General features: G+C 48.0%; 9 protein-coding genes and 1 non-coding gene across 10 annotated transcripts; 5 read left to right on the top strand and 5 right to left on the bottom strand.

The window, feature by feature from the left end:
• Positions 1-47: 47 nt before the first annotated feature.
• BT62DRAFT_1007730 (oxalate decarboxylase) lies at positions 48-2,278 on the bottom strand (the record flags this gene model as incomplete). Its single annotated transcript, XM_043177375.1, has 18 exons — positions 48-152; positions 203-231; positions 284-343; positions 396-416; positions 471-547; positions 595-639; positions 689-881; positions 940-1,017; positions 1,070-1,103; positions 1,156-1,197; positions 1,247-1,336; positions 1,388-1,444; positions 1,498-1,515; positions 1,564-1,591; positions 1,641-1,683; positions 1,735-1,758; positions 1,816-1,889; positions 1,944-2,278. The coding sequence occupies 18 exons, from the start codon at positions 2,276-2,278 to the stop codon at positions 48-50; spliced, it is 1,353 nt and encodes a 450-aa protein (XP_043038201.1).
• Positions 2,279-3,218: 940 nt separating this feature from the next.
• Positions 3,219-4,211, bottom strand: BT62DRAFT_221165 (HIT-like protein). Its single transcript, XM_043180110.1, has 6 exons — positions 4,021-4,211; positions 3,887-3,965; positions 3,797-3,835; positions 3,672-3,738; positions 3,369-3,616; positions 3,219-3,318 (listed from the first exon to the last, which is right to left on the bottom strand). Exons 1-5 carry the CDS (start codon positions 4,171-4,173, stop codon positions 3,406-3,408), a joined length of 549 nt encoding a protein of 182 aa, XP_043038200.1. The 5' UTR covers positions 4,174-4,211; the 3' UTR covers positions 3,219-3,318; positions 3,369-3,405.
• Positions 4,212-4,311: 100 nt separating this feature from the next.
• Positions 4,312-6,716, top strand: BT62DRAFT_987716 (cysteine proteinase). Its single transcript, XM_043190077.1, has 12 exons — positions 4,312-4,651; positions 4,706-4,832; positions 4,879-5,010; positions 5,058-5,150; positions 5,199-5,368; positions 5,420-5,736; positions 5,784-5,850; positions 5,909-5,968; positions 6,018-6,151; positions 6,200-6,308; positions 6,362-6,384; positions 6,442-6,716. The coding sequence occupies exons 1-12, from the start codon at positions 4,493-4,495 to the stop codon at positions 6,659-6,661; spliced, it is 1,611 nt and encodes a 536-aa protein (XP_043038199.1). The 5' UTR covers positions 4,312-4,492; the 3' UTR covers positions 6,662-6,716.
• A 452-nt stretch (positions 6,717-7,168) lies between these two features.
• Positions 7,169-7,270, top strand: BT62DRAFT_t128. The gene has a single exon. It is a non-coding gene; the product is annotated as a tRNA-Met (tRNA).
• A 384-nt stretch (positions 7,271-7,654) lies between these two features.
• BT62DRAFT_933746 (uncharacterized protein) lies at positions 7,655-8,759 on the bottom strand. Its single transcript, XM_043186610.1, has 2 exons — positions 8,199-8,759; positions 7,655-8,139 (listed from the first exon to the last, which is right to left on the bottom strand). Exons 1-2 carry the CDS (start codon positions 8,664-8,666, stop codon positions 7,903-7,905), a joined length of 705 nt encoding a protein of 234 aa, XP_043038198.1. The 5' UTR covers positions 8,667-8,759; the 3' UTR covers positions 7,655-7,902.
• Positions 8,760-8,830: 71 nt separating this feature from the next.
• BT62DRAFT_951710 (tRNAHis guanylyltransferase) lies at positions 8,831-10,202 on the top strand. Its single transcript, XM_043188202.1, has 7 exons — positions 8,831-8,984; positions 9,031-9,162; positions 9,211-9,425; positions 9,479-9,567; positions 9,620-9,727; positions 9,778-9,963; positions 10,022-10,202. The coding sequence occupies exons 1-6, from the start codon at positions 8,881-8,883 to the stop codon at positions 9,922-9,924; spliced, it is 795 nt and encodes a 264-aa protein (XP_043038197.1). The 5' UTR covers positions 8,831-8,880; the 3' UTR covers positions 9,925-9,963; positions 10,022-10,202.
• Positions 10,203-10,842: 640 nt separating this feature from the next.
• Positions 10,843-14,768, top strand: BT62DRAFT_933744 (uncharacterized protein). The gene is made up of 5 exons (XM_043186609.1): positions 10,843-10,945; positions 10,993-11,242; positions 11,299-11,777; positions 11,824-12,119; positions 12,169-14,768. Exons 2-5 carry the CDS (start codon positions 11,050-11,052, stop codon positions 14,576-14,578), a joined length of 3,378 nt encoding a protein of 1,125 aa, XP_043038196.1. The 5' UTR covers positions 10,843-10,945; positions 10,993-11,049; the 3' UTR covers positions 14,579-14,768.
• A 76-nt stretch (positions 14,769-14,844) lies between these two features.
• On the top strand, positions 14,845-16,998 carry BT62DRAFT_951706 (uncharacterized protein). The gene is made up of 6 exons (XM_043188201.1): positions 14,845-15,539; positions 15,595-15,756; positions 15,806-15,925; positions 16,189-16,333; positions 16,385-16,620; positions 16,670-16,998. Exons 1-6 carry the CDS (start codon positions 14,927-14,929, stop codon positions 16,894-16,896), a joined length of 1,503 nt encoding a protein of 500 aa, XP_043038195.1. The 5' UTR covers positions 14,845-14,926; the 3' UTR covers positions 16,897-16,998.
• Positions 16,999-18,653: 1,655 nt separating this feature from the next.
• BT62DRAFT_1007723 (uncharacterized protein) lies at positions 18,654-19,596 on the bottom strand (the record flags this gene model as incomplete). Its single annotated transcript, XM_043177374.1, has 2 exons — positions 18,654-19,050; positions 19,109-19,596. 2 exons carry the CDS (start codon positions 19,594-19,596, stop codon positions 18,654-18,656), a joined length of 885 nt encoding a protein of 294 aa, XP_043038194.1.
• An 811-nt stretch (positions 19,597-20,407) lies between these two features.
• BT62DRAFT_899530 (uncharacterized protein) lies at positions 20,408-20,759 on the bottom strand (the record flags this gene model as incomplete). Its single annotated transcript, XM_043183373.1, has 2 exons — positions 20,408-20,500; positions 20,556-20,759. The coding sequence occupies 2 exons, from the start codon at positions 20,757-20,759 to the stop codon at positions 20,408-20,410; spliced, it is 297 nt and encodes a 98-aa protein (XP_043038193.1).
• Between the last annotated feature and the right edge of the window lie 160 nt (positions 20,760-20,919).

The following is a 20,919-nucleotide window of genomic DNA, read 5'->3' as shown; positions in this document are numbered from 1 at the left end:
CTACCCAGGCTTAAAAATAACATAGTGAACTCAAGATCATTACGATTTTAAGGGCCCATCACGACTGGTTTAGTCTTGGAAAGCTGCGCAATGGTAGCATCATCCAAATCCAGGTGAGCCTTGACGAGATCGGGTGGAGTAAGGGCGAGCCACTGAAAAAGCATGTCGAATTTTATTCCGAATGAGGGATACCTTTACCCACCTGATTCAAACTGACATCTTCAAACCGGTCTACGAGAAGACCGAATTAGCTGTCTTATCCTACGTAGTCACTGGGACTTACCTGTGTTAAAGATTTCCAGGTACGTCAAAGTAGTATTTCCCGTATTCTCAACATAGTGTCCTGTTTCCGTCGTTAATAATCAGTGCTTGCCATTGCATTTCCGTGGGCTTACCCATAGACGCAGGGACGTAACCTGATTGAATGTCGTCTCATTTTCTAATGGTTCCAAATCAATAGTGAGACATACCGATATCTCCGGGTTGATAATTGAATGTCCTTGCCGTGCTTTGAGATGCGAATATCGTCACTCTCCCTTCTCCCTCGCTAAAATTGATGTATATGTGAACGCATAATAAGAGGAAATCACATACATAAAGAAGCTCCACTCGTCCTGAGTCGGATGCCAATGCAACTCCCTGAGAATGTTTCAGGAGAGATTGAGCAGAGAGAAATGGCTCGGCTCACCGCATTGCGCCCGGTTCGACAGTAACCTCAGCCATGGCGATGGTAGTGGATACTTTGAAATTCGTGGAGTCCACAATCTTGACCGAACCACCCGACAGTTGTGTAGCGTTTACCTGAGACAAGGCAAAAGAAAATGGCTCGGGGACCGTCCCTTGAGGACTTTCGGGAGGAGTAGCATCATCAGGTGGTGGGGCTACGAGAGAAATAAGTTACAAATCCTTTTCGCCGGTTGAATCATCAGATGACTGTACCGCTTGGGAAGATGTAGAGTTGTTGAGCTGGGATATGCGCAAATGCCTGCGGGTCAACTTGGAAATTCTTTTGAATGACTGAGGACGGTCCCGTAAAATGTGCGTGTGAGTTATAGACGGAAGGACACACCTTCCGCCGGAACGTGTGCGAGCCAGTCGGTTAACTACGATAACGGGTCAGCGGATACGGAGCTTGATAATAAAAGCTTTGGTCACCAAAAAAGTAGAATCTTCACTGAAAGCTCCGTTATCAAAAACCTGCCTCACACGATGAGTAATAATCGAAGGAGTAGATTCGGGAAAATACCAGAATAAATTCAGAGCCTTCTTGGTCATCGGCAGTGGCTTGAAGAGAGTGAGGAATTCCGGGCGGGAAGTACCACAGGTCTCCGGGGCCCTATCAAAGTATGAAACATTACGTTCTTTGCCAGAAAGCAAGACAACGTACTACGGTAGCTAGGAAGTTCCGCCCTTGGGAATCAACCGCCGTAATTTGTGTGGAACCCTTTGAAAAGCTACTCAGAATAGCTCACGAAGGCATCTTGTTGAGACGTTTACTTTCAAGACATATGCCCACTGGAGACCCATATGAAGAAGGGATCAGACCGATATTTTGAAACGTACCTCTGAAGTACTGTGCCAATGAAGTTCCCTGAAATACGTATGAATTACCCGCCAATGTATATTTATGAGTGACTGACCGAATTGCGCCTGCTTCCAGTCGCATGTTGACGCTTGCCATTTCTATAAAACGTATCATATTGCGGTGCGATTAACGAGAAATGCTGTACTCACCGGTAGCAATGGGCAGTACACCAACTGCAAGCAATGAGTACGGGGGAAGTTCAAGAAGTTTTTTTAAAAAAGACTTCTCACTGTTCTCTTGACGGGCCCAGCCACCAGTTTGTAAACGGTTGTGGCTCAAAGAAAAGGGCCACTTGGCGTTCATCCTGATTTAAGAAGGAATGAGCTGGCACCAGATGTTTCAGAAAATTTTCACTAACACAGTTCCAGCATCGGTGGTCGGAGGTGCCAGAAGGTCAGGATTTTGTAGATCCATTGGAATATTGTCTGGACCAAGTATTGGTGCCCCAAGCTGACCACGTTCCGGAGAAACCACCGATGGATTGCTCTGATCGTCCCACAGCGCCTCGTTGGGATCTAAGCTGGCAAATGGAACAGTAGCAGTCGACGACGCCGCAGTATCGATGGAAGAGGCAGTACCAGATTCGGAGGCGGAAACAGTAGCAGAAGAAGGTGTGAGCCCGCTAGCTGCAGGTGCACCGGTGACGAGCCGGGCAAGAAGAAACATTCCCAGTAAGGAAGAGGTTTGGAACATAATGGCAGAGAAGGAATTCGACTCCTCGATGATCTTGAGAAGAAGATAGTTGATTTCTTTGAGAGGCTTTTATATTTTTGTCCCTAGGATTGACCGATGTTTTGCTGACCAGACAGATCGGGTAAGAGTGGGGCCTGCTTAGTGCGATTAGAAAGATGTGGCGACGAAAAAGGGTCTATTTACCTCACATGCAATCGCCTGGGGAATACACGCAATGCGGAGCAAGACCAAACTTCCTACCAAATCGAGGACACAAAAACGTGCGGTAAGAACCTTGAAGCGGGTAGATTATAATCTGGACTTGCGCAAAATAGCCTTGGGAGAGTCTTATGACATACCTCAGGAGGCTTTCATCGACATAGGGGAAAACCGAGAGAGTAAGGCCTTGAGGGAGAATGTATTCTTAGCACGCTTGACATGTCGCGACGGGTATAGGGAGACGGAGAGGTACAGGGTACAGGACGGCATAAAGATGTTCATTCTCCACGCACAGAAATAGCAGATGACGAGGGGCTTATTCTGAATAAAAATTAGAGACGATCAAAATATAAACATAAAACCCACGCTTTTTCCTAATGAGCAACGGTCCTTGATGCTGAGAATTACAGCAAAATAAAGGACATGGGGTTGAGCTGCGTAATTCTGGCGTGACGTCAGCAGTTTGACCTGGAAAAAAGATAGTAAATGTCCGTGTCTTTGGGCAGATAAGTGGGGCAGAATGAACCTAAAAACCTTGACGCGCAGAACCGAGGTGTGAATTGTTGACGGCATGTACGACAACCGGAGTGGTAAAGTTTGCCCATCACACGATAATGGATACGTAGAGAGGGGAATTTATTCTGATCGATGTCACTGAGGAAGGCGGGTCGAAGGATAAGGAGAGTTCATCAAGTGCAGTATATTCCAGGATGTTGGAGCAGACGGTTGACATGTGGGTTTGGTTATCACCCAATAATAGAATAATGGCACTCTATTTTCGTTCCCAAGACCCAAGCAGGTAAAATTAGAACAGGTACGGCCACGAGGGCACTCAAGGTGTCCTAAAATATAAGGAGTTAATGCGACGCCCAATGGGAAAAATAAAAAGTACCTAGGATGATGCGAATTGACGCCTACTGAAGCTGTAATTAACATGGAGAAAGACTGATGCCGTGACCTTTCTCCAGGATTCTTATGGCCTGCTCCACCTCTACAAAATGACTGAATCCTTTGTCGTGGTGTTCACCACCTTGAACGACCGGATACTTTGCCGCGCGAATAAAATTCTTATACGGCAGACCTTGTAAATGAAGATGCAAGTGATTAACAGAATTGAAGGGCGGTATATGAAACCCCATCCTGAAAGTCCGATATTAGATGAGTTGGTGCATAGCGGGGCTAAATAGGCTCTTACCTTCTCATGTCCTTCGGGATGTCGAGATTACTTAGAATATTCATGCCGATATCAGCCATATCCCGAACTAAGTAGATGGAGATGGTGTCAATGGAGAAAGTGAACTCAGCCGAACCAACACACACCAAGCTGGACATCATCTTTCGTCAAGTATTTTATACTTCCTTCAAGATACTGGGAACGATGATCGGTCGGATTTCAATATAAAAACATACGAATGTGGGTCTTCGGGATTAATTGAACGTGGTGTCTGCATGCGGGGTTCCGGTCGTAAAAGGCGATGAATTTATGATCCTAGTAAAGGCCGGTGTGTAATACCTTCGAAAAGCGGAATAAATGTCATATCCACCTCCCAAAGAATATTGAAGCCGGTCTCTTTCGAGACATTGCAGAATACACAAGATTTCACGTAGGCCTTGTCAGCCAAAGACTCTGAATCGATTGGGGTGTGATCTGCGCACCTACGCAGGGGAAAACAGAAGAGCCAGGACAGTTCGAACATAATCAAGACCTTCGCTTCGCTGTCGCTTGTAGAGAGCAAGATTCATTGTCGTCGCTCCACGACTGTCACGGAGTAGCGGCCCGTTAGTCACGTGTACACAAGGCAGCACACATGAGCAAATAGGATCCTCCTGAATTTCAACTACGACCATTCTGGCTCGAAGAGCTTTGGAATGCCTTTCCCTTGACAGCATTGTCGGTTTCTGACATTCCCATTCTTAGATATACCTGGCTGCTACATACCCCGTCGTCGTCGCGTCCTTGACGGCATAACTTTGCTCGATCTGCTTCCGTCCTTGGGGCACGTGAGTCTGCTTGAAATGGCCTCGGACTTGGAAGCGGCCCTGGAGGAAATAGAGGAGTGTTCTCATATTGCGGCAGCTCTCGCAGACGAGTCTATTATTTCGAGATATAAGAAATTTGTTTCTTGGAATGTCCACCAGTATCAAGTTGTCCGAAGCAATGCCAAACGCCGGAAGGTTGGTTCAAACTTATGAATCCAATGTGCGTTTGGACTGATCTTCGTATTGTAGGTCTCAGCACCTTCCTGCGGTATCTGCGAAACGTTACTTTCCCGGCCATTTGTCTGTCTACATTGTTCCTTTGCGGGTTGTTGGACACATATTCTAGATCATCTCACGGATGCAGAGCATTTATTTTGTGGGTTCATCGTTCCTTTGGTGGTCTCATGTCTAATCCACAATAGGTGTTGATCCGAATTCAGGATCTGTGTTCTGCTCGGACTCTGATTGTATGGACATGGTTTATAATGCCAATCTAGAGGCAATATATCTGGCAACAGTTATTTCTGCCGAAGAGAAGGAAACCAGATATCAAGGTTTGTCCCTCGTTTTTCGCGAACACTTGTAGAACTGACTGTTTTAGTATCCAAACGATCGCGAGAGCCTTTCGTTGCTTGGACTCCGGGTGCAGAGGAAACAACGGCGTCAGAAGGATCATTGCCTATATCTTGCCAAGGTAATACCACTGGGTTGTGATACTGAACATTTGACCAATGTGCTTCAGCTCGCCGCGGATTGTTGAACCTAGGACAGACATGTTTTCTCAACGTCGTTCTGCAATGCCTGGTGCATAATCCTCTTATTAGGAATTATTTCCTCGGAGACAAACACAACATCAAGCAATGCAAAATTGAAGACTGCAGTTGTTGTGAGATGGACAAGCTATTTACTGAGGTAAGAGCAAAACTCCTCGGCCAGGATCGCTTTGACAGCAGCTCTTGTTAGATCTATTCTGTCGATACTACCCCGTATGGGCCGAGCTCATTTTTGGCAACGACTTGGATGAAATCTCCGGATCTTGCCGGCTACGCTCAACACGATGCGCATGAGTTCTTCATATCCGTGCTAAACCATATTCATAGCAATTCTCGCGGATCCACCAATGTTTCTTGTAATTGCATCATCCACTCCACCTTTGCTGGCCAGCTTCAGAGCGACGTCAAGTGCGAGCGATGTAATAATGTCACGAGCACGTCCGACCCAATGCTCGACATTAGTTTAGAACTTAAAGATGAGACAACGCTGCATGGCTGTTTGAAGAGGTCAGTTATCGACGTGTCTCAAGCGCATATCCGTAACATCTTGACAGGTTTACACAATCCGAGAAACTTGGATCCAAAGAATATAACTGTGGAAAATGCAACAAGTCTTCTCGTGTTCGTCCTTTGTCAAAGTCACCTCGGTATCATTGCTAATTTTGTATCATGGGATCAGGAGGTCAGCAAGCGCATGAGTATCTCGAAGCTTCCCCCTGTGTTGAGCTTCCAGTTCAAGGTCGGCACTTATAGCTCTCGGCACCGTTAACTGATGTCTCCATATACAGCGCTTCGAGCACAAGTCCTTGGACAAACCCACGGCTCGGAAACTGGATACACCTGTCCGGTTCCCCGCTGCTATCAACATGGCATCGTTCACTTCTATTGCTTTGAAAGATAACGAAAAGGAAAACAATTTTGCGTAGGTGTCACATCTCCTTGTCGCATGATAGGGCTGATCGGCCCTAAGCTCTTTCGGTCCGGAAGTCATGTACGAATATGATCTTTTCGCTGTTATCAATCATGAAGGCCAGATTAGCAATGGTCATTACACGAACTTTGCGAGGTTTGGGAGTGAGGTACAGCTTCATAGTTCTTTCCGCGTGTGATGCCTTAGTAAACTTTTACATAGTGGTATCGATTTGATGATGATAAGTGAGTTCGGCTTCCTGTGCATTTCTTTCCATCTTTTCGTTGACTTTGACCTATTAGAGTGACGCATTCCTCGTTGAGTGCATGTCTGGACTCTCGGGCCTACATGTGTTTTTACGTTAAGCGACACCTCGACTATCAGCCTCATACGAGACCCACATATGTTCTCACAAGGGAGACGGAGGCCGTTAGGGAGAAGGAGCTGGAGCGAGAGAAAGAAGCTGCCAGATTAAAGGAAGTCGACCGGGAGATTGATGACGCCCTATTGGATGTAATATAATGTACGATACGATCTGCACAGTAATAGGATAAACGGTCCAGGGATGGTGATTTCGCATGGAGAATTTACGACGAAGGCGGGTCGCCGTATGGACAGCGCCAGAAGACGCCAATTATGTTGACGGAACGTTAAGGCGCTCCGTGTTCGGGCCCTGCTCTCCCCAGCAGTCCCAAAGGAATGGTCCTTCACCGTCCGAACTTGAAGTCTGCGCGAGGTGCGTATTATGTGATTCGATGATTGGTGCGGCTCTTGATTTCAGTTAGGCTCGGCTTCAATTTTGATATATTACCACCCGCCGGTGAAACTATGATTTCACCGCAACAATATATGCCAGAACATCGGGGAAAATATGACCGGGATCTAAATCCATCTGTTTCGGTATTTTTCGGGAAACTTCGAAGTCTCGTTAAAGCCGCTCCGAGCCGGTACAGAGGCGTCACGAGCGGCAATAGCGGCCCGACTCTGCCGCTCTAGACATGTTCATTAATTATATATATCACGTGCCTAGCCTCCTTGGCTCAGTTGGCTAGAGCGCGAGTCTCATATTCAATTATGAGGACCAATACGTTCGCAATCTCGAGGTCGTAAGTTCGAGCCTTACAGGGGGCATATTGTTTTACAATTTTTAATTGTTCTCCAGTTCACCCACTGCAGGTTAGGGTTGTGCATGAAACCTCCAAGGGAGGGTAAGTTACCATTTTGTACCGACCCCTTCCCATGGGGGTGTTTTGATACAGTAATTTACTGGTGCCATAACAGTTAAGTTACCTCAACAAAAATCCCTCTGGCAAGGGGAGGTACTGGTAATTAATCTAGGTGTATTGAGACCTAGATTTCATGCGCTACCCTAGTGCAGGGCCCAGGCACTGTAGATATTGCCATAAAACTTGACGAATTGAGGTTTTAAAGAGGAAACAAGGAGTAAGGTAATGAGATACGTACTCCTCAGTCCAACGACAATGGTGGTTCAAGACTGAGGAGGCAATACATTCAGTTCCATCTGTTGACGAGATGCAGGCATCGATGGTCCCCAATATAGCCTTCACCTCGACCCTAAGTATGATCCCCGAAACTCTTGAGTAGTGGAGATTTGTATTGTAAGTACATGAGTGAAGCCCTGGCATGTAAAGTAGTATAGTCAAAACTATTACCTGACATAAATGGGAAAAAGAAGAAAAAGAATATAACCTACGTACGAAAGACAAGGCAGAGAGCCACGAAACGAAATGGATGCGATGTATCTACGGAATGATATGATCCAAATCACCGTCTTGCACACGAATCTCTACGACCTCCACCTCGTAATCATTCAGCGCAGAGTTAGTGGACGATACAGATGTGGATATGAAACCAGCCGAATTTGGTGGTGACATCGAGGCGACATCTACGGCAAATGAACGGTCAATAATACAAGAGACGACAATAGAGAGATAGATAGACGAACATCGGTCTTTGATATACGGCGGCACGAACAAGTCCTATAAAGCCGAACAATAAGTAACACAGTCAAGAGAATTAAAGGCGATGATATGCTCACTTGGTTCCAGACAAAGCCTTGGCTTCTCTGTATGGTCAGGATTGGGCGGAGAGTATAGACATGTTCGCGGTCCCTCTTGCGATGTCGGCGCTTAGCGGGCTCAGGCTCAGGCTCAATAGCTTTCTGTTTTCCCTTGACATCTTTTTGTGACGCAGCAACCTTCATCGCAGCCGCCGCCTCCGTATTCTCTTCATCTATATCCATATCCATATCCAAGGAATCATCGGCCCGATTCTCACTCGTTGGTGCATCCAGGTGGTCGTGGTCATCCTCCCAGTCACTCAAGTGATCATGGTCATGGGAATAGTCTTCTTCATCCTCGGAGCAGGATTCTGATCCGCTGTCGCTGTATTCATCTTCGTCGTCGTATGGGATCTGCTCGTAGCAAGCCCAGGTGGGAGGCGACGCTGCCCGACCGATAGTGCGGCGACGGAAGTAGTCACGGTATGGCGAAGTAGTGGTACTCATCGTTTCTAATAGTGAGAAGTAGTGGATACGGCTGAAGAAAGAAGGCTGGTGGTGGTTCCTGCACAAGTAGGTCGTGGCCGCGGTCTCAAGGCCTTGGGGGGCCGGGATCTTCCGACGATGTGAATCATCTTTTTGTCACATCAGGTCACGCATGTCTTTTTTGGCTTGTCTCCGCCGTTTGCTATATTCCGGCTACCGTCGATATTTTCACAAAATGGCGGGATCCAAGTACCAGTATGTTAAGAATTTTGAATTACCTGACCCCCTTCTTCCGGGAACATTTATGGTGTACCGTTTAGATGGCCATAGTTTTCATCGGTACGACAATTTGTCTGGGTTGAGTTGATCTTAATCTTCGTCACAGATTCTCTGATGAACATGAATTCTCAAAGCCTAATGATTTGCGCGCATTGCGTCTTATGGACCACGCTGCACAAAAATTAATGGAAGAATACCCTGATATCGTCCTTGGTTTCGGTGAATCAGATGAATACAGGTAAAGTTCACTCCAAACTCACGTCGACTGTTACTAATCCCTGCACAGTTTTCTCCTCAGAAAATCGACTTCACTTTATAATCGCAGACAATCTAAAATTGTTTCTACTTTGACCTCTTATTTTACGTCTTGCTACGTATTATATTGGCCTACCTTCTTTCCGGACTCGCCTCTGCGCTACCCTCCGTCCTTTGACGGAAGGGTCGTACTGTATCCGGGTGAAAAGGAGATACGCGATTACTTTGCCTGGAGGCAAGCCGACAGTGAATCTGCAGCTAGCACCATCACGAACACACACTGACGCGTCAAAGCATAGCGCACATTAACAACCTGTATAATACCACATTTTGGGCGCTTGTTCAGCAGGGTGGAGAAACCACTACACAGGCTCACGCGACCTTACGGGTTCGTTTATGGACTCCTTGTGGATAAGTTGCGTCTAACCGCTCTTGGTCAGGGTACGATATCGAAAGAGAAGAATGAGATCCTGTTCTCCAGGTTTCAGATCAACTACAACGATATTGACCCGAGATACCGAAAGGGAAGTGTTGTAGTGAGAACAGAGGTTTGCGTTGCTCCATAATCAAAACCACTGTGTGCTTACTGAATACTTAGGTTCCTGAGGAAGAGGCACCAGACGAGACGGAGCAGCAGAAGAAGAAGGCGAAGAAGAAAGCGAAACCGCGCACGAGAATCGATGTTATTCATTGCGACATTATCAAGGACCAGTTTTGGAATGAAAGACGGATTCTAGAGGAGTAGAGGACTCAATAGAATCATGTTTAGTATGTTCCCAGATTGGTACGTGCTTACATTTCTGGATGAGAACGAGTCGTTTCAAGCAGAGGAAACTCCGTAGTGAGCGTTTTGAAACGGCCTGGTCGTGTCTTGTCTCTGGGGAAGGCCCAATTCTTTCATGTCTCATTCAGCAAACGCGCACCCCGCAGTGTCCAAGGTGAATGTCTTTGATGAGATAAATTCTCGGAGCGTCATATGGTGTTATGTACAGTGGTTAGAAGAATATATTTTACAGGTTGAAGCAATTTCGCCGTTCTTCCGGGTCGTTGAACCTGCGTGACAGACTCAGCCCTAAGTTGCGGAATATCAGCAAAATATGCATGGCAAGCAACGAATTTACGGAATTAGAGGCGCGCAACCAGTAGAGGAGAGATACATGCACTGTAATACAAGTTAATTCGCTTTCATATGTTAAATCATTCAGTCTGCTCCCGAGCTGCACTGTCGACCTCAAAAGGAAGCCTTTCACACTAGTCCTGATGAGACCACAACGACTTAACCGGGAAAGAGATAGTACCAAGGGAGTATTGTCATATCTAACAGAATCGATTGTCGACTGTAAAATAAATATTGATGCGTGTGATAATGCCGCGAACAGATTCACTGATCGAGGGGATTGAAAGTCCAAGCGTATCTTGCTCCCAACGTACGAACGAAGTAGAGGAACTTGCGAGAAGCGCTATTTGATATGGTTCGGAAGCGCTGGCGCATCTAATTCGACTGTACAGTGGGTGAAAATGATTGGATTTGAAAATTATTAGAACAAAGCAAATGCGCGCGACACACACTCCAGTTGTCGCCGACGAACTTGGTGACCTCGTGAGAATCTGTACAGCACAGCCACTTCTGGCCGATGACAAATACCCGACAACATGAGTGTATGTCAACTTCTCTTCCGTTCGTGATATTGCTGCCTTCGTTTCCAGTTTATTTCCAGCTTTTTGTTGTGTTTCTGATGCTCTTTCACTTTATTTAATAATTTCAGGTAGCCCCTGTTCTTCCTATGCCTTCATCAACACTCAAAATTCGCAGGCTTCATTCGCGTATTCTAGACAACATTACAGCCAATTCCAGGAAGGACATTTGGCCATGGCATTGCAACATGACCGGCCTCAGTTGATGAACTCGTCGCCAACGCATCCCAAGGTCAAGATATCAATGGATTTCTCAGATCCGTTGTTCGTCGGAGGTACCCACGTCTGCGGCCAACTCGCGATGGAGTGCAGGGCTGATAAAGGGCTTGGGATCAGTGGAATGATGGTGGAACTATTCGGAACTGAAGGTGCGAATCGCCGTCCGTCATGCTTGTGATCGTGCACTGGACAGGATTTGTCACAGAGTTGCTATCGCGGGACCATACAGCCAAAGCGCCTTTCCTCTACAGTCGACGGTTATTCCAAGGGCCAGGCCTTCCACCCTCTAATGCTGTACATGCCCGTCCTGCTCCAGGAGACCTTCCGTTGCCGTCACATTACTATCAGGCGAAGCGGGGGAAATCTACGTTCAATTTTCGCATACCGATACCAAGCACCAGTCCATCGACCATCAATTTTGCCTCGGGTTCAGCACGGGTTAGATATGAGGTTAGGGCGAGCGTGCAAGTGTTTTGGAGGGGCGAGAAAAAGGTGGTTACTGACACCCGGGAGGTCAATATCGTTGAAAGTTTTGAGGAAGACTTCTCCCGAGCAGAGCCTGAGACTGTCGCTGTTGGTGAAAACGGGAAAATCTGGATTCAAGGGAAGATTGTCGGTGGTATAATCGTGGCTGGCGAACCTGCGTGTATAGAATTACAGGTTAAGAACCATTCGACCCGCAGGGTATGTTTTCAGGACCATTTTAGAAATCCTGCTGATATGCACCTAGAATACTGGACTAATAGTGTCGCTCTCTCGGACTTTACATCTAGGCAGTGCGGACTCAGACAGGAAAAAACCCCTTCAGATCTCGGATAGTTTGTTAACCGTCCCGTTCCGTTTGCCCGAATACATCATACCACCAGGCGCCGAAGGTGTGGCCAGCTTGGTCTTTGATGTACCAGGGTCCGCTAGGAGTGTTAAGGGTGGTCATCTTGAGGGTGATAAGTCAGAAGCACGAAGAACGGATGCATTGTTTGAGATCAGAGCCTCCGTTGAGATTAAGATGACTATGGGCCTTGGGAAGTAAGTGCAACTGCTCGGCAATCAAATATCACGCTAACCCGACGTGCAGCAAAGACATTATAGTCAATGTACCAGTTGTCATTGTTCATCCGGCAGCCCTACCTGACCTGCCGCCATTACCACCTCAACTGCCAAATCCGTTTCCACATTCACCTGCATCACCTCAGCAATACTATGAGCCTGTTCAAAGCCCGTATGCATATCCTGCCCTTCCGATGCCACCTCCTATTCCAACATACGTAGACCATAATCTCGTTTGGATGCCGCCATCGGTTCCTCAGACTCCACAACCTTGTCAGTATTTTCCCCCTCCTGTTCATCAGCAGCAACACTACTATCTGCCACCTCCAACGATGCCGGTCTACACACAGTTGCCACGTCCGTCGAGTGCAGGCCCAAGCAGTAATCCGAGGTCTCTTTCTCGGCAGTCTCTACTTCCGTTGCCTCAACAAGCACAGTCGATGGAACCTGAAGCTGGGAAGGGCGAGCGCGCTTCTCGCGTTACGCAGCATCTTCGACTCTCCTCGCGCAATCGATCTGTCTCTCCTCTATCCCACCGTTATCCCCTGCCGTCAACTTCTAATCCCATTCCTATATCTCAATCACAACAGAACCTTCCTCGGAGCGTAATCTTTCCTCATTTGAGCCTAGAAAATCTTGCGCCGATATCAGTTTCGGACAATGTCGTACATTCTCCAAGACCGGTGTTGTCCCCCAAGCGGTCGTATGCTCCCTTACCGAATTCGCTACCGAAGAGCGAACGAGTAGAAGTGCTCGAACGGCTAGCCGATGAGGTTGGCAAACAAACTAAGGATCTGTCTGGAGACATACCGAAGGACGAGCCTGTGGATAAGTCGCCTGCTCCCCCTCGATCCGACCTCGACAAGACGTTACCTGGCCCTCCTGTTCCATCTGGCAAAGTTCCGCCATCCACGCAGTCTCGTCCGCGAGCTGATTTGTACTTTGCTAATGCCGATCCCATTCCTATAACTCCGCCGGAACCTGCACCCGCACCGCTTGACCACACACCTCCTACGCCAACGCTTACCGCGATCACGCCACACAAAAGGGTGAAAAATGGAACAGGTTATTTGGGAGCCGCTAACACAGAGAATGGCTTGGACGCTTTGGAGCGCAGACTACTGGCTGAAGTTGGGACACGGAAGTTTGATGTTGAAGAGCGGGGGCCAGACGCCAGAACAGCCTTGGCACCTATAGATATACCGAAAAAGCAGGACCCGGAGACTCTCAATGATTCTGCTATATCGAGCCTGACGTTGGCGGATGATCATGAGTGGGAGGAAAAGACGCATAGAGGTGCCGGAGTCATGTCGAATGCGTCTGGTGATGAAGGGAGGCGAGAGACGAGTGGGAAGAGTGTCAAGGGCTCTCCTAGTAAGGAAAAAGATGGTGATAAGAGAAGCGGAAAGAAGAAGAGGGATGGCGATACATCCAAGATGAGGAAGGCCAAGGGAAGAGTAGCGGAGTGGTTAGGCGGTATGCAAGCTGATCCTCCGCCGGCACCAAATGATCCTTCTCCTGATATGTATGCAATTGAACCCGAACACGCACAGGCAGAGGTTTCCATCCGCAGGGTTTTGGAGGTGATAGACGTAAAAGAAGAAGAAACCCAAAGCAAGGAGATGTCTTCACCCGACCATCGATCGTCTGGATTTGTGCCCATTGGTACTCTCAAGAGAGATCTGTACACTCGGACGCTAGTTCCAAAGGACGCAAGTCCACCTGAAGATGTTAAGCAGATTACCGATTTGTGGGCTGCGTCATCAGCTCACAAGGCTAAAGCTACATCTATCCAAGCTGACCGAAAAATGTCGCCTCCTTCAATGATCCCCCCCACACCACCTATTCCTACGAATCCATGGAAATCTCTTAAATCTCCTGCGGTCTCTCCAAAGAAGGACGTCCCCCCTTCTTCTCGACTTGCCGTTTCCCCGTCATCCAAGAGCACAGATCCCGAAGTCAAATATGGTGTACGCTCTGCCCGGGGCGGTCGCGGTGGAAAAGTGACTGCTGTTGCTGCTATATGGGCTTCTGGAGCTGTCAACGACGGGAAAGGAAAAGATGTGCAGCCCGCGTCCCCTTCGCCGCTTTTGAAACCACGCAGGTCTGGCGCAATCACACCGACCGCTGTGCGAAAACCCCCCATCGCTCCCAAACCTCCCCCCGTTGCTAAGAAGCCGGTTATCAAGTCGACTTCTGTTCCGGCGATTCTCTCGTCTTCGCATGCGACGCCAACGCTTTCAAGCACAGCGTCCCTTGCGAAGCCGCCTCTCGCGAAGCCCAGGTCGCCGGTGACTCTCCCTCCTACTATCAGCGAGATGGATGCACCAGCAAAACCAAAGGTCTCGCCTGCACCTGTCGTGGATTCCAAACGTCCAGCAGATCTGGCATTCGGCCAAGCGAAGCTCAGAGATCTCATCAAGAAGTACCAGGGCTGATATGCGCCGTCTCTTTTGTGTTCTCGTGTTACCTTTGATTTATTCGTCCATCTTCACGCAGTATATATATTATTCTTCACGATGCATATACCTCAGTACATTATATCGATAGCGACACGACCCATATTCATGAATGTAAATGACTATTTCTTTACAGACAATCAATAATGTAACCCCATCATTTTGGAGCTCAGACGATATTATTAAATAATAACGGAAAATCAATAAATATTTAATTGTTACCCGTGTTTCCCACAGGGTCCGTATCTTCTGTCTCGCAAAGCGACACGACTTGTGCTCTAGCCTCTTACCCATCGACGATACTTATCCTTCTTACCTACGATACTCATGCCTCTACCGCCCACCGCTCCGTCTATCGATGTCCAGAATCCATTGTATTGCCCCGCCGTACCCGCTGCTTCCTTCCTCAACGCGCTACGAACTCAGCTAAATCTTCCGATGCGACCGCTCCGGAATTCTTGCAGAAAAGGACGCCGTGTTGGCTCTAGGTTTGATCCCAAGGTCGTCGTTTCCTCGTTTACTCGTTTGCTTGGCAAGGCGCTCCTGCAGGACAGTTCTCCTCAGAACATGGTGCTCAGAACCATCAAGCCGCGTAGTCGAAACTACAACGTGGACTCGGGCTTCGTCCAACTTCCTTGGGACATCTCTGGCTCCTCCTCATCGAAGGATACCCCTCCAAGACCTGCCCTGAAGCGAAAACTATCTGATGACTTCCCGGAAATTCTCCACGGACCTGCCAAACACGTTAAATCTTTCGTTGCTTTTTCTGCTAGTGAAGACTCGAATCGTGAAGACGATGAACGGGTGGAATTTGTACCGCTGGATTTGTGCCGAACCTGGGATAGCGACACGTCTCCGGTCAAGATTCAGGAACCGGTAGAGAAGGCAGCAGCAGTTTCGGTTGAGGACCAGTTAGTGGATCGTGTACGGATGCTTGAAGGTACATTTTTTTTAAATATGCGACTGAAGAATCTACTGCATATATGCGCGTACAGACCTTCTTTACGGTCCTCCGATTGGTCCAGAATCGCCTCGCGGACTGAGTATTCTCATTGATCGACTGGACACCCTACTTCCTGGCATCCGACTGAAAGAACGACTTGGCGCATTGCAAAACAAGTCGCATCAAGGCATCACTGATTACTTGGGTGAACATGGTTGGTAAAAGATTGGAATCTTACGAGCCATTTCTGATCGCCTTGATAGGCCTGCTAAACAGCCGTATCATTTCTATCCTGCGAACGTCCGAAATTCGTAACCTATGGTTGGGCAACTCCCTAGCCGATGAAGACGGCTTGAATATTGATGGACGCGATGTTTTCTCAGGTATGGGCCAACCTACACTCCTGGTATGCAGCTGTTTTGGGTCGCACAGAAACTGGAGAAAATGGGTGGATACCAGATCAAATTATGATCCAGGATTTTGACTACAGCAAAATGAGTCGGAACCGACACATTTCTCTGTGGTCAAAGGGCCCGGTCAAAATGTCATCTGTGTTCCAACATTTCCTTTGCATTTTGATCGGCGCTAAATGGTCGCCTGCCAGGAGTGCTACCTCCCAATTCCCGTAAATGAAGCCTCTGTTTAGTTTTCAGCAAGCCGAACAGCTTCCTATTTCTATCGTTCCTTTCCCTTGTTGGTACTCTGGTCCATGATTTTGACCTTGTGCATATTCAACGTCTGCCTCGACTTGCCGCGCTGCACCTCAGTAATACTGGTATCGGGAATGAAGCGTGAGTATCTTCGTTCATAGCTGAGGCATCCGGACTAATCCATTCATCAAGAGTATACATCATCATCTCACTCAAGCGAACTCTTACTCATCTTTCTGTTGCTACCAATCCGGACATTGACAACGATGCGATACCCGCACTCCTGCTCCTCTCTAGATTGTCTTTCCTGTCCATCCAGGACACTAGTATTGATATGGCCGGTCTTCGTCGTCTGGCGCATGTCATCAACCACGAAGGACGAATCATTGACGTAGAGATACCTGAAACTTGCGAGCACTACATTGATAGTAAGACTGTCTTCTTTTTGACCGCCCTTACGCTCATCGCACTTCTCAGACCTCCATGAGAAATACCTTATCGACATCCAGCCTCCACTAATTCACCGTGCTTCTCTCTGTTCGCAACTCTCCGGTGCGGCGCTGAAGCGTAACCTTGTGGCACATGCGACCTGTAATCCAACCATCCTTGCTGCGGGTACTAAAGCGGAGATGAAGGAGCGCCTAGAAGGTATCTTGAAGGTGAGGGAGATGGACATACTTGTGAATGCAATGATATCGGCGTGAACTTTTTTATTATCAAGCTTTCGACCAATTGTTTTTTTTGTATGTTTTGACCCGGCTTTGTTTTTTCGTCGCTGTTGTGATTATGAACGTACTATACTATGGAATAATAATAATGTTTAATGCCTGATTGTATCTTTCAGGATGATGGTGATGGTCTAAATTGGTGACCGGTAACACGCCTCGTGATAGGCGGCGGAGATATAGTACGTCACTGCTATGTATGACTTAACACCACTACTCGTTGCAATGCTATTCTAGTTGTCAGCTCTCTGGAATGTGAAACTATTTGGTGAAACCCCTTGTGTAGTCTAGGTAACTGTTCTCCGTTGCATAAATCATACTACTACAGAAAAATAAGAATGGATGAGGGCTCGGGGGGCCCGGTGTCGTTTTTTTGGTACTCTTGTTCCATTAGTTTTCATCTTTTTGTTCATGCGGCTCTGATTCGTCTTCTCATAGTGACGGCTCCATATCTCGCGTCGGATTGCCGGTCTTTATGAAAGGCTCCCGACTCTGCCTAGGGGGAAACTTTATGACCACTTCGAAGCCCTCTGGAGGTCACACGCACATCACTGGGTTGGTTTCTGCGACCCTTCTCGTGGGATGTGTCGGTGCTCAACGTATCTTGGGCAGGTTCGTATGATGTGGACGGAAAACGGAACTTGAGCTTCCAAAACCTTCTGTATGTGATGTGTGAGAATGCCGGTCTTCAAAGCACGCGTAATACCCTCGGCGAAACTTCATATTGAATTTTTTTTGGGGGGGGGCGCTGTCGACGCGGAATACGGGGACGAGAATGTAATCAATCCTTCAGGCACTCCGCATGTTTACTCTTTCGGGCTTGCTATTATATATAGTGCATCGCTTCTCGTTCTGATTGTACGAACGAGTCGCCCCCCCCCCCCCCCCCCCCCCGCCACATCAGCCGTGATGTGCAACAATCAACTTCCATTTAACTTGGCTACCCCACTCCTCTCTCAAATACACCGGCGGTATGAAAGGTGCAGAGGCATGCGGGAAGGTCGGTCTAGTGAAGAATACACCTGATCGATAAGGCACTGTTTGTTCACCAGTGGGGTCTCGGTCCTGACTCGGCACTGTCGAGGACCCTCTGGCAATTCAACGTAATTGAATCCCCCCCTTCTCGCATCTTCTGAAAGTAAAATAAGCGTGGTCGCACTTCTGATCCAGGGTATGCTGCAATACAAACACCTAAGTTGCAACGGATTACGTATGGCGTTTTGGTCCGAATAATCATTGTGGGCTTCGGGATATGTATACCGTGGAGGGAACGAAGGAAAACACCATGCCATCGCACTCCTTTTAGTGTGGCGCACGAGGCTAGCTGTCTCGTGACCGCGCCAGTCGCGTCTCGAATGCGAGCCCCATTCTTCGTGGTGGCACTTTTGTTCAACCGAATAAATTAATCATTGTCTATTTCATCCTCGAAATTGAATCTACGTTCCATCCGTCGTTCGCTATGGAAGACTCATTGCCCTTGTGACCATACCCCGTTTGAAATGTTCCGCACGGCCCACTGTCAAAAGTCATACCCGGCGGTTATCTCATGATTCTCAAGGGTCAAAGGGCGCCGGTGTCTCAGTGGTCGATCGTCTGATCGACAAACGTTTGTTGGGTCGAATATTATTACAGAGTCGTAGATAGTCATAATAAATAACGTCGAAATCATTCTAACGATAAAATATAACAGTATAGTATAACGTGTAGAGAAGAGACATTGATAGCATAAAGTTTCATCACCCGTCCTGCAGGACTTCGACGTGGAACTGTCGCCAGTCAATCCTGGCAGGGTCATCTTCATCCAGGGGTTCATCATCATCACCTATCCAAGATTCCTCTTCCTCCAAGACCCTCGGAAACTCCACTATGGTGCTTCGACGATTGCTGTAGAATGAGGAGCGCGGGGACTGTGTCGAGGGAGGGGGCATGGTTTGAATGGACGTCGGTCGTTCTCGACGGGGAAATGCAAGGCTATGGACTGAGCCACTCATTGAAGATCCAGAGAAGGAAAGAAAGGATTCGAGTTTTGGGGGAGGTGGGGATATCTCAATATATATAGAACGAGCATTGGGGGCAGCGGTAAATGGGTCCAGGGAGTGAAAGGATATTTCATCTGAATTGCAAGAGCTGCTACTACAATATGAATGGTTAATGGAGCTGAAATGGGGAGGAGGAAGTAATGTAGACTTACTGTGTACGAGTTGGTTCCACGGGACGAGGTTCCGGGGCAGTTATCCAGACGACGTCCGAGTCATCTGGCACCACCGACTGCTTGCGCAAGGACTTTCTTCGAGGTATTTTCGCGGCAAGATCCGCGGACCTTCGCTCTCCGGTCGACGGATTCGTCGTTATTCGGTCGAAGAGACGCGAGGAGAACTCGGCAACTGATGAACGTCGCCGCCGCTTCTCTTGCACCGAAAAGTCGGAATCGGTGTCGAGGGATCCAGATACGCTCATTCTTTTGTAGACGCTGGAATGGCGACGAAGGTCTTTTGGCTGGGGTGATGGGGTGATGGAGAACTCGGGGAAGATAGCCGAAGCTGGCTGACGCTGCCGTTCGTAGGCACGACGAGCCTTTGCAAGTAGACCGGATGCAAAGAAGTCAGAGTAGCCTGCCAATCGCTCTCTTGTTGACTGCATGGCGGAGGCAAGAGTTGAGGGGGTGCTGCGAGGGGACATTATAGACAGGCGCCAGGTCCAGACAGCACTTATAGAGAAAAGTGGGCAACCTGATTCCAGAGGCACTGTCCCGCGATGGTATCAAGTGGGCCCGTATAATATATACGAGTCCAGTCCAAGAACTGAGTTGGTTGGAAATTGGAGTCGATCGTAATGCTGATCAGCGGACCCGACCTAGATCTCGGTACAGGGGCAACGGTTGGGGTCCGCGAAGAGAAGAAACGGCCAGGTGCTGGTTACAGAAGTTCCCATAATAACTCGGATTATCGGAGAAGATTGGAGCAGGCTGCGTGATGAATGAGGTAGACTTGGGTCCTGATTATCACTGAATGATTTGGTTTCGTATGTTGCTTGTGATTTGGCGGCAAATGGTTTGATCGACACCAGCCATCACAGGAGAAAATGCAGAAGGCTTGTTCGTTTATTGAAAAGTTGGGTGATATAAATACGTCTGAGTAATATACAAGTCAGTTTTAATGAATGTCAAATCAAACAATCGCACCTTGACCACGGTCCACTTTTTTTTTTTTTCCATTCATCAGTGGGAAAGCATCAACCAAGATTTCATATCAGTGTGATCCACATTGCTTACCTTCGGGTATTGGGGAGAGCTGGGGGCCGAAACATCGGCTGTGGTTGATGATCTAAGTGATACATAATTAAAGAACAATAGGGCCATATACAACTATAGGCGCAGTTGGGAGCTGAGAACGGCATAAAACACGAACGGTGCTAGGAGTCGTACAGGAAACGAAATGAGGCGTGATTACTGCACGGAAACATCAAACTAGGCATTACTCTCGTCATTCCGTCATCTCCTAGCATTCTGCGCCTGCGTCTCCGCCTGCGCTAGCCGTTCCTTTTGTGCTTCAGCAATCACTCGCCGTTGATTGAAGTATTCAATCTTTTTATCTCGTCAGAACCGGAATGATCGCAACACGACAAAAAAGAGTACCTACCCAGCTCTGCGCGCAGTTTTTCTCGTAATTCTTCGCTTCAGAGAGACATGACCCACTCGGCTTTTCATCGCCAGCTTTCACAACACCTGCATGGTCCAAACAGGCAAAATACGCATCTCGGAATTCATAGCATTTCTGGCGATCTTGTCGGAGAGGCGCGCTTTCTTTTTTCTTGGGCTCTGATGACGTGAATGGCCACCACATTGCGCGTCGGTGGGAAAGGAGAGAAACTTTGTTTGTTCTAGGAGCTGACAGACAACTATTCGGCTAGCGGGCCGATGGCAAAGCACCGGTGTGGAACCGATCGGCCGAGGCCTTTCATCTACTCGCCTGACGTCATGAATCAAGTCCGATTCGGACTGAC

The sequence above is a fragment of the Guyanagaster necrorhizus genome, assembly GCF_019112545.1.
Source record: "Guyanagaster necrorhizus MCA 3950 unplaced genomic scaffold BT62scaffold_17, whole genome shotgun sequence".
NCBI classification, from domain to species: Eukaryota; Fungi; Basidiomycota; class Agaricomycetes; order Agaricales; family Physalacriaceae; genus Guyanagaster; species Guyanagaster necrorhizus.
This window is presented reverse-complemented; position numbering and strand designations above follow the sequence as displayed.

Excerpts from the sequence above, each read along its gene's own strand:
- BT62DRAFT_221165 (XM_043180110.1), bottom strand. The coding sequence starts at position 4,173 with ATGTTCGAACTGTCCTGGCTCTTCTGTTTTCCCCTGCGTAGGTGCGCA. Across the intron at positions 3,966-4,020 it reads GCTTCAATATTCTTTGGGAG|GATCATAAATTCATCGCCTT; the intron begins GTGGATATGACA and ends GGCCTTTACTAG. Across the intron at positions 3,617-3,671 it reads ATCCCGAAGGACATGAGAAG|GATGGGGTTTCATATACCGC; the intron begins GTAAGAGCCTAT and ends TCGGACTTTCAG.
- BT62DRAFT_987716 (XM_043190077.1), top strand. The coding sequence starts at position 4,493 with ATGGCCTCGGACTTGGAAGCGGCCCTGGAGGAAATAGAGGAGTGTTCT. Across the intron at positions 4,652-4,705 it reads GCAATGCCAAACGCCGGAAG|GTCTCAGCACCTTCCTGCGG; the intron begins GTTGGTTCAAAC and ends TTCGTATTGTAG. Across the intron at positions 5,737-5,783 it reads CTGCATGGCTGTTTGAAGAG|GTTTACACAATCCGAGAAAC; the intron begins GTCAGTTATCGA and ends ACATCTTGACAG.
- BT62DRAFT_933746 (XM_043186610.1), bottom strand. The coding sequence starts at position 8,666 with ATGAGTACCACTACTTCGCCATACCGTGACTACTTCCGTCGCCGCACT. Across the intron at positions 8,140-8,198 it reads AAGGCTTTGTCTGGAACCAA|GACTTGTTCGTGCCGCCGTA; the intron begins GTGAGCATATCA and ends TCGGCTTTATAG.
- BT62DRAFT_951710 (XM_043188202.1), top strand. The coding sequence starts at position 8,881 with ATGGCGGGATCCAAGTACCAGTATGTTAAGAATTTTGAATTACCTGAC. Across the intron at positions 8,985-9,030 it reads GATGGCCATAGTTTTCATCG|ATTCTCTGATGAACATGAAT; the intron begins GTACGACAATTT and ends TCTTCGTCACAG. Across the intron at positions 9,163-9,210 it reads GGTGAATCAGATGAATACAG|TTTTCTCCTCAGAAAATCGA; the intron begins GTAAAGTTCACT and ends ATCCCTGCACAG.
- BT62DRAFT_933744 (XM_043186609.1), top strand. The coding sequence starts at position 11,050 with ATGGCATTGCAACATGACCGGCCTCAGTTGATGAACTCGTCGCCAACG. Across the intron at positions 11,243-11,298 it reads GGAACTATTCGGAACTGAAG|AGTTGCTATCGCGGGACCAT; the intron begins GTGCGAATCGCC and ends GATTTGTCACAG. Across the intron at positions 11,778-11,823 it reads AGAACCATTCGACCCGCAGG|AATACTGGACTAATAGTGTC; the intron begins GTATGTTTTCAG and ends ATATGCACCTAG.
- BT62DRAFT_951706 (XM_043188201.1), top strand. The coding sequence starts at position 14,927 with ATGCCTCTACCGCCCACCGCTCCGTCTATCGATGTCCAGAATCCATTG. Across the intron at positions 15,540-15,594 it reads TCGTGTACGGATGCTTGAAG|ACCTTCTTTACGGTCCTCCG; the intron begins GTACATTTTTTT and ends ATGCGCGTACAG. Across the intron at positions 16,334-16,384 it reads ACTGGTATCGGGAATGAAGC|AGTATACATCATCATCTCAC; the intron begins GTGAGTATCTTC and ends CCATTCATCAAG.